This window comes from Entelurus aequoreus, linkage group LG24 (assembly GCF_033978785.1).
Source record: "Entelurus aequoreus isolate RoL-2023_Sb linkage group LG24, RoL_Eaeq_v1.1, whole genome shotgun sequence".
Classification (NCBI taxonomy): domain Eukaryota; kingdom Metazoa; phylum Chordata; class Actinopteri; order Syngnathiformes; family Syngnathidae; genus Entelurus; species Entelurus aequoreus.
In genome coordinates, this window is record NC_084754.1 from 5,315,568 (window position 1) to 5,331,012 (window position 15,445).

The 15,445-nt window shown below is 38.6% G+C and overlaps 1 protein-coding gene across 7 annotated transcripts in view; it reads right to left on the bottom strand.

The window, feature by feature from the left end:
* Window positions 1–15,445, bottom strand: part of il34 (interleukin 34) — a 261,834-nt gene that overhangs the window by 15,518 nt on the left and 230,871 nt on the right. For 6 of the 7 annotated variants that reach the window (XM_062036122.1, XM_062036121.1, XM_062036120.1 and 3 more), the window contains one exon: window positions 12,433–12,613. In XM_062036122.1, coding sequence (XP_061892106.1) covers window positions 12,433–12,613 — 181 coding nt within the window. Of the gene's footprint in view, window positions 1–9,782; window positions 12,614–15,445 lie in introns of those variants that run through there. The other variant, XM_062036124.1, reaches the window with a different exon arrangement.

Genomic DNA, 15,445 nt, shown 5'->3' on the forward strand with positions numbered 1-15,445 from the left:
ATTTGATTCTAAAGATTTTCTAGATTTGCCAGAATAATTTTTTTGAATTTTAATCATAAGTTTGAAGAAATATTTCACAAATATTCTTCGTCGAAAAAACAGAAGCTAAAATGAAAATTTAAATTTAAATTTATTTATTATTCTTTACAATAAAAAAAATTTATTTACTTGAACATTGATTTAAATTGTCAGGAAAGAAGAGGAATGAATTTAAAAAGGTAAAAAGGTATATGGGTTTGAAAATCCTAAAATCATTTTAAAGATGGTATTTTTTCTCTAAAATTGTCTTTCTGAAAGTTATAAGAAGCAAAGTAAAAAAATTAATGAATTTATTTAAACAAGTGAAGACCAAGTCTTTAAAATATTTTCTTGGATTTTCAAATTGTATTTGAGTTTTGTCTCTCTTAGAATTAAAAATGTCGGGCAAAGCGAGACCAGCTTCCTAGTAAATAAAAAAAAAAAAAAAAATAGAGGCAGCTCACTGGTAAGTGCTGCTATTTGAGCTATTTTTAGAACAGGCCAGCGGGCTACTCATCTGGTCCTTACGGGCTACCTGGTGCCCGCGGGCACCGCGTTGGTGACCCATGGCATAGAGAAACCTCAATGGAAATCTACTGCCTGTTTCATTATTTTTTTCCATAGCTTTGACAAGAACATAGGCTGGTAAATAATGTATAAAAGCCTCCACATGTTCTTTAAGTTTTAATAGAGCGTTATAAAAGGTCGGGTTGCAAGGAATTTTACGTTTATATGTTTTTATGTCACAGGTGATGCCAGCATGGCGTAACATTTTGATTCTGGGTTACTACGCCATTGTTTTTGTACGGCCGTTTTTTCCGTTTATTTTGTGAAGTTATAGCTTGTAAATTCTTAAAGCGCGTGGTGTACTGTGGTCATTATTTTTTATAAGCGCTAAAATGGGAGGTAAACAGAACATGTGTCGACTTGGCAGTAACAAACACTCGGGGCCTGATTTGCTAAGAACCAAACACCACGCACTGGTCAATGTGTGCAAAAAAATAAAGTAGCTTGTACTGAATTTTCCGGACCATAGGGCGCACTGCCGATGAATGGTCTATTTTTTATCTTTTTTGATATATAAGGATTAAAGGCCTACTGAAATGATTTAAAAAAAAAAAAAAATGGGAATAGCAGATCCATTCTATGTGTCATACTTGATCATTTCGCGATATTGCCATATTTTTGCTGAAAGGATTTAGTAGAGAAAATCGACGATAAAGTTCGCAACTTTTGCTCGCTGATAAAAAAAAGCCTTGCCTGTACCGGAAGTAGCGTGACGTCACAGGAGCTAGTATTCCTCACAATTCCTTGTTGTTTACAATGGAGCGAGAGATTCGGAGCGACAAAGCGACGATTACCCCATTAATTTGAGCGAGGATGAAAGATTCGTAGATGAGGAACGTTACAGTGAAGGACTGGAGAGGCAGTGATGGACGTATCTTTTTTCGCTCTGACCGTAACTTAGGTACAAGCTGGCTCATTGGATTCCACACTCTCTCCTTTTTCTATTGTGGATCACGGATTTGTATTTTAAACCACCTGGGATACTATATCCTCTTGAAAATGAGAGTCGAGCACGCGAAATGGACATTTAAAGTGACTTTTATCTCCACAACAATACATCGGTGACACACTTAGCTACGGAGCTAACGTGATAGCATCGTTCTCAAATGAAGATAGAAACAAAATAAATAAATCCCTGACTGGAAGGATAGACAGAAGATCAACAATACTATTAAACCATGGACATGTAACTACACGGTTAAAATTTCTCAGCCTGGTAAGGCTTAACAATGCTGTTGCTAACGACGCTAAGGCTAATTTAGCAACTTAGCAACCGGACCTCACAGAACTATGATAAAAACATTAGCGCTCCACCTACACCAGCCAGCCCTCATCTGCTCATCAACAGCCGTGCTCACCTGCGTTCCAGCGATCGACGGCGCGACGAAGGACTTCATCCGTGGGTTTGGCGGCAAGCATCGGCTAGGCGTAGTAAGTAGTCCTTGTTGTGTTGCTGTAAGTATTGTACTTAGCCGCTAATACACCGATCGATCCCACCTACAACGTTCTTCTTTGCAGCCTCCATTGTTCATTAAACAAATTGCAAAAGATTCACCAACATAGATGTCCAGAATACTGTGGAATTTTGTCGAAGAAAACAAGAGGTTTCTGTATCGGGTCGATGGGGTCCAACCACTTCCGTGGATTTTGTGACGTCACGCGCATAAATCATATCCAAAGGAGTTTTTCCAATCGGAAGTGTGGCGGGAATTTTAAAATTGCACTTTATAAATTAACCCGGCCGTATTGGCATGTGTTGTAATGTTAAGATTTCATCATTGATATATAAACTATCAGACTGCGTGGTCGGTAGTAGTGGCTTTCAGTAGGCCTTTAATTTAATTTAAAAAAAAATTAATAAAAATATATATATATTTTTTTTAACTTCTTGTGCGGCCGCGGCCCTGTAGCAATCGGTCCACGGACCGGTACCGGGCCGGTACCGGGCCGGTGGTTGGGGACCACTGGTCTACATAACATGTAATGGTGGTTCTTTGGTCAAAATGTTGCATAGATGATGTTTTACAGATCATCTTCAAGTCGCTTTCTGACAGTCGCTTCAGGATGCGCCTTTTTGTGGGCGGTCTTATTTACTTTGTTGTAGCGGTGTAGCGTGCAAGGACGCGAGTGTAAAAAGTGTCAAAAGATGGAGCTAACTGTTTTAATGACATTCAGACTTTACTTCAATCAATAACGGAGCAGCATCTCCTCATCCGTGGCTCACTAGTGCAACAACGACGCCGGAAATGTGTCCCGTTAAAAACCGTCCGACCGGAACTCTCTAATAACCAAAGTTCCTTGGGTGAATAATGTAAACTCACTACACCGGTATGTTTTAGCGTTTTCATGGCGAGTTTACTGACAGATACAAGTAAGAACTTTACACTACTTTATATTAGAAATGGCAACAGCGGAGGATGAATGTCCCATAACAAGAAGATGGAGAAAAAGAAGAAGCTTATGGACTACGGCGTCGAGGCGGACTACAAAGGCGGAGGCGCGCACATTTTCAGGACTTATGCAGATCCCAAATACAGATCAGCAGGTACCAGAAGGTAAGAAAAGTTACTTTTGCATAATATTGCGAAACAAAACGCCAGATAGTATGTCTGAACTTATACACACACCATAATAATACTCCTATGTTGAAGCACAGTACAATCCATCAAGCGGTGCGGCTTCATAGCTTACCAAAGTCCTACTAAAAAATGTTGTTGGACTTTTGAGCGCCGTGTGTAATGTTCTATATTTTCAATGGAACATATAGAATTTTGGTGTTGTTTACTGGAGTCATATTGCAGTCTACCTCTCTATCTCTTATGTGTGACTGCCATCTACTGGTCACACTTATCATTTTCCCATGTACCAAATAAAGTAGCTTCGAGGTCGGTAAGCACAACCAAAATGATTCCGTACATATGGCGCATCGGGTTATTAGGTGCACTGTCGAGTTTTGAGAAAATGAAAAGATTTTAAATGCGCCTTACAGTCCGAAAAATACGGTAATAAAGTATATTTCCTAAATAAATTAAAAAACTAACAATATTGTAAAAAACGGCAGCAAAAAATGGATATATGTTGATAGTCCAACACATACTGACTGCTACACACAAGCTATGGAGATGACATCAATAGAAAAAACTGCATTTAGTTTAGATGAGTCATATATTGGAATATAGGATCCATGATTTAAATTTGTTGTAACTATTAAATGAACCAAAAATATGACTTATTTTGTCTTTGTGGAAAATATTAGACACAGTGTGTTGTCAAGCTTATGAGATGCGATGCAAGTGTAAGCCACTGTGACACTATTGTTCTTTTTTTTTTTAAATGTTTTTATTTTTTATAAATGTCTGTAATGATAATGTCAATGAGGGATTTTTTGTCAGAATAATTGTATCTAAGTTATCACAAAACTTTGTGTTGCCATGAGTTCCCGGCGAGAAGACGAAAGCGGTCTTTGATCATAACAAGAAGAAGGCTTGTAAAACTCCACTGTGTAGGACGGGAAGCAACATGAAGGTGTCTGTTTCTTTGATGTATTGTAATCCACAGAAAGATTTTGTCTTGACCCGAGATCTACAAAGCGGGGAGAAAGCAGGACCTGCCCAAGCTCCAGGCTCCTTTTCTTTGCACTGTTTTGTGACCAAAGGCAGCGGCTGTTTACGACCCCCTTCCTTTAGAAACAGCTGTTGCCATGTAATAAGGGAAAGTCCAAATAAAAGAGGTGTACAATCTTTCGCCAGAGCGTGGTGGGAGACTGTAAAGAGTACAGCCCAGACGTTTCTCCTCAGTTGAGCCAAATTTAATTCTGTCTCTGTTTGATTCCTTGCTTCTTTGTCTGTTTAATAGATGTCATCAGTGTTTGAACCTGGCATTTTTAATCACTGCAATGTTGAAATTGTTATTAATATTGATACTGTTGTTGATAATATTCATTTTTGTCTGACTGCTTTTGGATTGTTTTGTGTCATGTTTGTGTGTCCTCTCAATTGCTCTGTTTATTTGATTGCTATTCTAAATGTTGCTGGGTCAGGTTTGAGTTTGAGTTTGAGTTTTAGTTTATTTGGAACATGCAAGCATACAACATGATACATCACAATTTCCAGTTTCTCTTTTCAACATGTTCGAAAAGGAGTAGGAAGAAGCAGAGCTTATTTAATCCTACCCCTTTTCTTTACATAACAGTTCAAAACTTTTTGTTCACTTCCTGTTCACAATTTTTTCACAATAAACTCCATAAGTAATCACAATAAAAATAAATAAATAAATAAATAATAGTAAGAATTTAATAATAATAATTGGTGAAGTAAGTCATATTTCATATGATGAGATAAGTAAGATTACTTTAAGAATGAATGAATGGATGGATGAAATAAATTGAGAATGTTTGTCATGGTTCTTCTTCTTTGTACTTTGTAAACACTTTAAGTTTGAAGAGTTTCTTGAAGTGTATCATATTAGTACATTGTTTGATTGCTTTGCTTAATCCCTTACATCATTTAATTCCACATACTGATATACTGAAGGTCTTAAGTGTTGTACGTGCAAACAAATGTTTTAAATTACGTTTTTCTCTAAGATTATATTTCTCCTCTTTTTTTGAGAAGAATTGTTGTATATTCTTGGGTAGCAGGTTATAGTTTGCTTTGTGCATCATTTTAGCTGTTTGCAAATTCACTATGTCGTGGAATTTCAGTATCTTTGATTGAATAAATAAAGGGTTTGTATGTTCTCTATATCCAACATTATGTATTATTCTAACTGATCTTTTTTGTAACACCGTTAGTGAATGAAGTGTACTTTTGTAATTATTTCCCCATATTTCTACACAGTAGCTCAGATATGGTAACACTAGTGAGCAGTAGAGAATATGAAGGGATTTTTGGTCTAGAACATGTTTTGCTTTATTCATTATTGACATGTTTCTTGCAACTTTATGTTGTATATTTTTTACGTGAGATTTCCAGTTCAATTTATCATCAATCATTATACCTAGAAATTTGGTTTCGTTTACTCTTTCAATTTCTATTCCGTCTATTTGTATTTGTGTTTGACTTTCTCTTCTACTATTACCAAATAGCATTATTTTAGTTTTACTAAGATTCAACGATAGTCTGTTTTTGTCAAACCATCTTTTTAATTTGTTAATTTCTTCTGTTATTATTTGTATTATCTCCTGTGTGTTCTCTCCTGAACAAAACGCTGTTGTATCATCCGCAAATAATACTAACTTTAAATCTTTTGTAACTTTACAAATGTATTTTATATAGAGATTGAATAATTTAGGTCCTAGTATTGATCCCTGAGGTACACCACAGGATATATTTAGCGTTGTAGACGTGTGTTCGCCTAGCTTCACGTATTGTTTCCTGTTCGTTAGATAACTTCTTATCCAGTTTAAGACTAACCCTCTGATGCCATATCGTTCTACGGTTTGGTTTTGGAATTGGAATTGCATTATTATGGTATTGTTGTGTATTGTTTTCTTGGATTGATTAAAAAAAACAACAACAACAACAAACAAACAATAAAAAGAACGCAGCATTAATTGAATTCATTTCATTCAGCCCCATAAGTCACCCAGCAGCAATAAAAATGTTAAAAAAAAGGGCTAAATAGGGTTTTTATATATTTTTATTTCTGACTCTGCACCAATATCTTGACACACACGTACGACAGAGGATTGTCATCTGTCCATTATCTGTCTTTGCAGCACAATCACTGATCCTGCAACCTTATGTGGAAATGTCAGTCAAATAGTGCACGCAAAAACGGCGTCTAAATAATGATATTTGCATTTCCTCCTCACAGTACTGTGGCTGTTTGATAGTCAGCATATAATGTGCGTTATAATGAAGACAGAGACGCCAAATAGATTATTCTGCTGAATACAATCCACTTTGCACAGGTTTAGTAGATTGGCTTTGCGTGTGCTATCAGGTCTGCACATGTTCTAGTACACACTGACCTTCAGTAAATCAGGCCCTTGATGTTTTCTTCCACGAACAAGCGAAGACGAGTTGAGTTCATGGACTAAATGATGAATGTCGGCACAAAGTTTGAACACATTTTCACGCTGAATTGAGACACATGCACATTTATAAAGCTAACTTTATTTTCAGAAGTGTGGATGTCATTAGCGACAAAACCGCAACAGCTGAATTGCATTTAGTTGTGGTTTCTTCAAGGAATTGTTTCCTTTTTTCTCGTGCCTCATACCCACGAATAACAATTACTCCATTAAATAACTGATAAAAAAAGGGTCTTTTTATTTGTTATGGAAATATTTAAATAGTTATTTTAAGGTGTATCATAAGTTGTAGCAGGTAACAATTAAAGGCCTACTGAAATTATTTTTTTTAATTTAAACGGGGATAGCAGATCTATTCTATGTGTCATACTTGATCATTTCGCGATATTGCCATATTTTTGCTGAAAGGATTTAGTATAGAACAACGACAATAAAGATCGCAACTTTTGGTATCTGATAAAAAAAAGGCTTGCCCCTACCGGAAGTAGCGTGACGTAGTCAATTGAACATATACGCAAAGTTCCCTATTGTTTACAATGATGGCCGCCAGAAGTGAGAGAGATTCGGACCGAGAAAGCGACGATTTCCCCATTAATTTGAGCGAGGATGAAAGATTTGTGGATGAGGAAAATGCAAGTGAAGGACTAGTGGGGAGTGGAAGCGATTCAGATAGGGAAGATGCTGTGAGAGCCGGGGGTGACCTGATATTCAGCTGGGAATGACTACAACAGTAAATAAACACAAGACATATATATACTCTATTAGCCACAACACAACCAGGCTTATATTTAATATGCCACGAATTAATCCCGCATAAAAACACCTAGGTGTTTGTTGTGCTAGCTCCTAGCTCCTAGCTACTAGCTCGAGCTAGTTATAGCTCGAGCGGGTTATATGGACAGGATCCCGTATATATAACCCGCCAATACAATTCAAACACCTGCACAACACACACACTCACTCAGCCCAAAGAACCGTTCACCTAACCCAAGGTTCATAAAGCTTATATATTTAACCAAAGTTACGTATATGACACGCACGTACGGGCAAGCGATCAAATGCTTGGAAGCGCGCGGGTGGGACCTGATATTCAGCTGGGAATGACTACAACAGTAAATAAACACAAGACTATTAGCCACAACACAACCAGGCTTATATTTAATATGCCACAAATTAATCCCGCATAACAAATATGCTAGCTCCTAGCTACTAGCTCGAGCTAGTTATGGCAAGCGATCAAATGTTTGGAAGCGCAGCTACGTACTCACGGTATCGCGTCTGTGTATTCAAATCAAAGTCCTCCTGGTAAGAGTCTCTGTTGTCCGAGTTCTTCGATCTTGACTGCATCTTTCGGGAATGTAAACAAACACCGGCTGTGTTGTGTTGCTGCTGACTTCCCTCGCAAAATATCCGCTTCGCACCGACAACTTTCTTCTTTGCTTGCTCAGCTTCTTTCTCCATAATGCAATGAACAAATTGCAACAGATTCACCAACACAGATGTCCAGAATACTGTGGAATAATGAGATGAAAACAGAGCTATTTCGTATTGGCTTCAATGGGGAAGCCATACCTCTGTTTCACTGGCTACGTCACGCGCATACGTCATCATACCGAGATGTTTTCAAGCGGAAGTGTGGCGGGAAATTTCAAATTGCACTTTATAAGTTAACCCGGCCGTATTGGCATGTGTTGTAATGTTAAGATTTCATCATTGATATACAAACTATCAGACTGCGTGGTCGCTAGTAGTGGCTTTCAGTAGGCCTTTAATGTTTTTTCTGAAAAGTAATTTTTTGTCATGTTCTTAGGTTCTATAACCCAGTAGTTCTCAAGCCTTTTTTTAATTAATTTTTTTACCAAGTACCACCTCAGAAAACACTTGGCTCTCCATGCACCACCATAATGACCAACATTAAAATACAGTAGCGTAGTAGGCCTAAGTATTCATTGAAAACAAGGCAGAGGTTTTATTTAACAGTTTATTTAATATATTTGGCCACTGCAACATTAAACACAGTTTGAACAATAGCACTGTGTTTTAAATGTAGGAAGATAAAACACTGTACTTTAATAAAGCGATTCCTCGGCGTACTACTATAAGGAGCCTGTGTACCACTAGTAGTACACGTACCAGAGTTTGAAAATCACTGCTATAACCATCACTGCTGTTGTGTCCTTGGGCAAGACACTTTACCCACCCGCTCCCAGCGCCCACCCAATGTAACTTACATAATGGTTTTCACTATGTAAAGCGCTTTGAGTCACTAGAGAAAAGCGCTATATGAATATAATTCACTTCACATAACTCCACATGTGTTCATTCATAGTTTTGATGCCTTCAGTGACAATCTACAACAGGGGTCCCCAAACCTTTTGACTCAGGGGCCACATTGGGTTAAAAAAATTTGTCTGGGAGCCGAGCTGAAATGATTTTTTTTATGTATGTATATATATATATATATATATATATATATATATATATATATATATATATTGTCTATTACCATAGTTGGTATGTTCCTTCTTCCTACATTGTTGATACAAATTATTGTTATAGTGTAATAATTATTGTTACCTGTGGTAATGCCACTATGATACAACATTTGTATTATAATCCTTAAACAAAGTAACAGTGAAACTCATGGGAATAATCACTGAATGGAGAACTGGGGGTGGGATTAAATAAATTATCTTCTTCCCACTTCCTTTCAGGCAAAATTGGAAAATCATGCATTACATACTATACATTACCTTTTTCACTATATTAATTTATGTTATTATGTGTTGTCAACTTTGTACTTTTTTTTTTTATGTCATTGCCTGAAATAATTAAATAGATGAAAAAAAATATTGGCACCCCTGCATTTCTGTCAGATAACGCACCACTTCTCTCAGAAAATTGTTGAATTTACAAATGCTTTGGTATTCACATGTTTATTTATTTTGTTTGCATTGGAACAACACAAACCCCCCCCCCCCAAAAAAGCCAATTTTGTCCAGTCCATTTTTGGAGTTCTGTGTAAAATAATATAAGATATCAGATTTGGTGCCCATGACTGTGTGTATATATATATATATATATATATATATATATATATATATATATATATATATATATATATATATATATATATATATATATATATATACGAGCACGATGATGTCACGTTATCGATGGGAAAATGCATTATTAGACAATATGATTTGCCTGAGCGGCTCGGAGACACCGAGATTTTAGAAAATGAAAATGTATTAGAAAGGACAGATTTAAAAAATAAATAAATAATAAAAAAAACAATTAAAAAAAACATATTTTTAACTTGGGACTTTCTACAATGATCTACAATGGTCATGAAAATACATAAAAGGCATTGAATGAGAAGGTGTGTCCAAACTTTTGGCCTGTATTATATTTCTGTGAAACTTTCATCAAATTCTGAGTAGTTCAAACTCGGGACATACTTGAATGCAGGTCAAATATGCACAGAAACTAAAAAAAGTGACAATCTGCAGCCGTTTTACCTTTTTACAGTACAGTGGTACCTCAGTTTTTGTACGCTCCACTTTTCGCAAATGTGTCTTTTTTACCGAAAATTTCCTCTGGTTTTGGTCCATTGCGCGTGACAAACTAGTCCGTACCATTCCATGGATTTGAGTGCCCAAAGAATCCTACACGTTGCTGACTAAATGTTTCTGGAGGATGGATTCTGGTTGTTTAAGATTTAAAGACAGATTTACTACGTACTATGTGTGTGTGTGTGTATGTGTGTGTGTGTGTGTTCGTGTTTGCGGTCCATTTGTTCATTAAAACACGCAGAACAATGAACAAAACCTTCTTTATTTCTTCCTCCGATCATGCATTGTTCTCTCTTTCTTTCAGACAGTCTGGGCTTTTTTTTTGAGTGTGACGATTTTGAAATCGTCATGAAAAATTGCTAATGCTAATCAGCGTTTTGCTATGTGAATTAGCACCGGGCTAGCTCGTTTTGGAAAAGCGGAGCCTCACTTTGCGACCCAGTGTCTTTTATTAGGCATTGAAAATTGTAACATTACCTCGAAGCAGTTTGGCTGAGTCCGCTCTGAGTGCTTATTTCTCCGCCAAGTGTTTGAGTCGATGCACTTTACAACCCAACGTGACTTCGTCAAGTGCAACAAACCGTTCGATTTTACGAGAATCGATACCCGGTAGTACCAACGGACTTCGGCCGACAACTATCAAAGTGCCAAATTCGATACACGTCCTTATTTGAGAGTGTCATCACTTTGATAAAGAAGGTGAAAAAAACTATTTAATTAAAGGCCAACTGAAATTATTATTTTTTATTTAAACGGGGATAGCAGATCCATTCTATGTGTCATACTTGATCATTTCCCGATATTGCCATATTTTTGCTGAAAGGATTTAGTAGAGAACATCGACGATAAAGTTCGCAACTTCTGATCGCACATAAAAAAAGCCTTGCCTGTACCGGAAGTAGCGTGACGTCACAGGCTGATGGGCTCCTCACATTTCCCCATTGTTTACACCAGCAGCGAGAGAGATTCGGACCGAGAAAGCGACGATTACCCCATTAATTTGAGCGAGGATGAAAGATTCGTGGATGAGGAACGTGAGAGTGAAAGGACTAGAGTGCAGTGCAGGACGTACCTTTTTTTCGCTCTGACCGTAACTTAGGTACAAGGGTTCATTGGATTCCACACTTTCTCCTTTTTCTATTGTGGATCACGGATTTGCATTTTAAACCACCTCGGATACTATATGCTCTTGAAAATGAGAGTCGAGAACGCGAAATGGACATTCACAGCTTAAAAATGCTGTTGCTAACGACGCCATTGAAGCTAACTTAGCAACGGGACCTCACAGAGCTATGATAAAAACATTAGCTATCCACCTACGCCAGCCAGCCCTCATCTGCTCATCAACACCCGTGCTCACCTGCGTTCCAGCGATCGACGGAAGGACGAAGGACTTCACCCGATCATCCGTGCGGTCGGCGGCTAGCGTCGGCTAGCGCGTCTGCTATCCAAGTCAAAGTCCTCCTGGTTGTGTTGCTGCAGCCAGCCGCTAATACACCGATCCCACCTACAACTTTCTTCTTTGCAGTCTTCATTGTTCATTAAACAAATTGCAAAAAGATTCACCAACACAGATGTCCAGAATACTGTGGAATTTGGTGATGAAAACAGAGCTTTTTTGTATTGGATTCAATGGTGTCCGAATACTTCCGTTTAACTATTGACGTCACGCGCATACGTCATCATATATAGACGTTTTCAACCGGAAGTTTAGCGGGAAATTTAAAATTGCACTTTATAAGTTAACCCGGCCGTATTGGCATGTGTTGCAATGTTAAGATTTCATCATTGATATATAAACTATCAGACTGCGTGGTCGGTAGTAGTGGCTTTCAGTAGGCCTTTAAAGAAAAAACTCATAGAAAAGTAGAAAGGCGACATTTACGTTGCGCTCTCTTCTCCTCCTTCCTCTCCGTTAATTGCCATCTTCCTTCAAAAAAGGTGAAAGTATTTGTTTCATTTGTCATTTATGTATATTTCACACTGTTTTCTGCATGAAAAATTACATTTTTTCTCGATAAAATGTGTTTTGTGTTGATTTTTTTCGGATGTCTAACACAGACTAATTGGAATGACAATATTTCTAATGGGAGAAATGGATTTGTACAATTCGGTCTTCTTTCGAACAAAAACGGAGGCACCACCGTAGTTCCGATGTGATGAAACAAAGCAAACATTCATTTCAAAGTCGTCGCTAGATTACGTATCCCCTTCCGGCGGGCTCATACTCACAGTCCATGCTTTTTGTGGCTTTAAAGCAGTCACTGAAGAGGCAGTGCATGGTCTGACAGAAATTGTCCAGAAGAGATTTTGGAGTCGCAAACCTCCAGCTGGTCTCTGGCACTCTGTGTGTCTCTTCTGTTAAGCAATCCCATTTGTCCTTGATTGCATCTGGAAGCTCCTGCTGGAACACCTGCCCAAAAACAAACACACACATCATTAGTATTCAGTCATTTGTGTAGTGCGACATGACTAAGAAACACATCTGCAACACAGTTTTATCTACAAACTAGAAAATTCCAGTGGCCTGCTATCTGTGCCCTGGACCTTTCGAGATATCGACTTTTCGTAAAAACTTTGAGCGCCTCAGGGCTTTGAGGAACGTTCCGGTGTTTTCAGATTTCCGATAAGTGGAGAAATGGCCGAGTTAGAGCGAGTATAGGAAAATAAGAATTTTTGTGTTTTTTAACGTCCACATCTAACATTGGAGTCAATGAGAGATTTAGCTGACTTTCTTGGCTTTGAGGGCCAACAGAAGCGAAATGGGACACATGACCTCCATAAAAGTGACATTGTCTGCGAGAGGGCGTGTGTGTCAATGTTTTCACCGAAACACATGACAGTGGGATAAAAGATGAGGCCGTGACGACAGGTTGTTCACCAAAAAAAAAAGCAAATTTTCGGGGCTTCCACGCTCTAGTAAATTAGAGTGGACGCCATCCGCTTTACAGGAGGAAGGCCGATGGCGCTCGCCTCCTTCCGATGGCAATTGATGGAACCGGATCTTTTCCATATATCCACATTTAAGTGTTACTTCTTTCCTTCCATAGTCGTATTACAAAATAGCTAGTATTCTTCCTTCTTTCTCTCTCTCATAGTAAGGTGTCGGCCTTCTAGCAGTGGAATGCAGAGTAGAGATAATTCAGGGAGTAGTCTAAACAACGGGGGTGGGGGCGAGGGCCAGAGGGAAGAACACAGGAGTTCCGTGGTTTTGGGAGATCGATCTAGACTGGGCGAGGGAACGTTTGTGTACTGGATTTGGTCTCACGTTTGACTTCAAAGCTTTGAGAATAAACCACAAAATACCAACTACTGCCTGGTGATCAATTTAAACTCCAGCTTATTTGCCATTAAAAGAACTTGGGAGTGGACAGCAGCTTAAAATCCCTGGGAGGAAGAGCTGTCTACACAACACCATCCATCCAAAAGCAAACATTGAACGTCAAAACTTTAAAGGGTTAAAGTAGACAAGTGTGTGAACAAAATGAGACGTTAAGCACCGGGCTACGTGAAAGTATGGCTGAGCTACAAGAGGAGGTAATCTCGCGGGTTGGAGCGTTCTGCTGGAAACATATAGACCATTATAAAGGTGCGTACCCATTCAATTGGCCCATTGTTTTTGTTTATTCATGAATAGCGTTGCCATGGTAACACTAAATATTCTCAATTAAGAGTACTCCCATTTGCGCGAATGAGACCTTTCCGACGGTATAACAAATGAAGGGGTTCGTTGGCCGTTTCGTCACGTATTAAGCGTAAGAAAAAAACGTGCGGAACTATAATAAAGTTTCAAGTATGAGCAACGAGAAAATTCCCGCGGAAATTTTGATGGGCCTGCTATCTGTGCCCGTCGGAAGCCACCGTACTTTTAAGATGGTGCCGAGTGTCTGAATCCGTGAGTTTTAGGTGTAACTGTACAAAATGAGCCACAGAGCTAGCCTAAAGCAGTAGCATGCTTATATTAAAATGCTAACACTTAGCATGTGTGCTAACGATAGCATGATAACAGTCAGCATGTTTCATATACCAAGTTACATGAATCAAAAGTGTATGGCTGCCATACTTGCCAACCCTCCCGAATTTCAGCGCCTCTCCCGAAAACCTCCCGGGACAAATATTCTCCCGAATTTCTCCCGATTTCCAGCCGGATCTGGAGGGGGCGTGCCTTTGTGACGACAGCCTGTTTTCACGTCCGCTTTTCCACGATATAAACAGCGTGCCGGCCCAATCACGTTATAACATCTACGGCTTTTAGAGTGCGCACAACTGCGCACACAACAAGGAGACGAAGCAGAAGAACGAGGAAGATACAGACATGGCGACGCCGACGACGAGTAAGATGAAGAAATACGCTTGCAAGTTCCAAAACGAATGGAAACAAGAATTTCAGTTTATCCAGGGCAGTTCGAAGGGGAAGGGTCTCAAGGTTGGCAAGTATGATGCTGCAGAACTAGAAAAAAAAGTGTAAAATTAGACGAAAAAGTTAGCAAGCTTAAGTTAGCTTGCTTGCATGCTATCGTTTGCGTGCTAACAGTTAACAAGTATCACAGACCAAGTTATATGACTCTGGGCTAAACGGTTGCAAAACTAGCTTAAGAAGTTAGCATGCTAGCAAGCTAACGTGAACATGATAATAGTTAGCCTGTGTCACACACCAAGTTATATGACTCCAAGGAGTATGGCTGGGGAATTAGAGAAGAAACGAGTACAATTAGCTAAAAAAGTTAACGCTTTAATGATAGCATGCTAACATTAGCATGCTAGCAGTTAACAAGTGTCACATACCAAGTTACAAGACTCGAGAGTAAACGGTTGCCAAATTAGCACAAAAAGATAGCACTTTAATGTTAGCATGCTAACATGCTAACATTCACTGCTGCTTAGCCGCATGTGAATGGACGCTTGCATTGCATACAGGCCCATAATCAAAACAGGCAAATATCTTCCTCGTGACTACTTAAAGACATTTGTAAGCCTGAGCACAAATATTTGGGAAAAGATTAGATCAACAAGATAATTGAGACAAAATGTGATGCACGTGTCAGCCTCATGTGCAGTGGCTGCTAATGTCCGACTGCTAATCTAAAATCACGTTCTATGAACTCCGTTTCAAAATGACCGTCACAAAACTCAATTTCATTTTTAGTTTGACATGATGATGTTGTGTCATAAAAGGATAACTACCAGGAAACTATTAAAAGAGCTGTTGAAAGGGAAGAAAACCAAAACCATAAGGATGAAACAC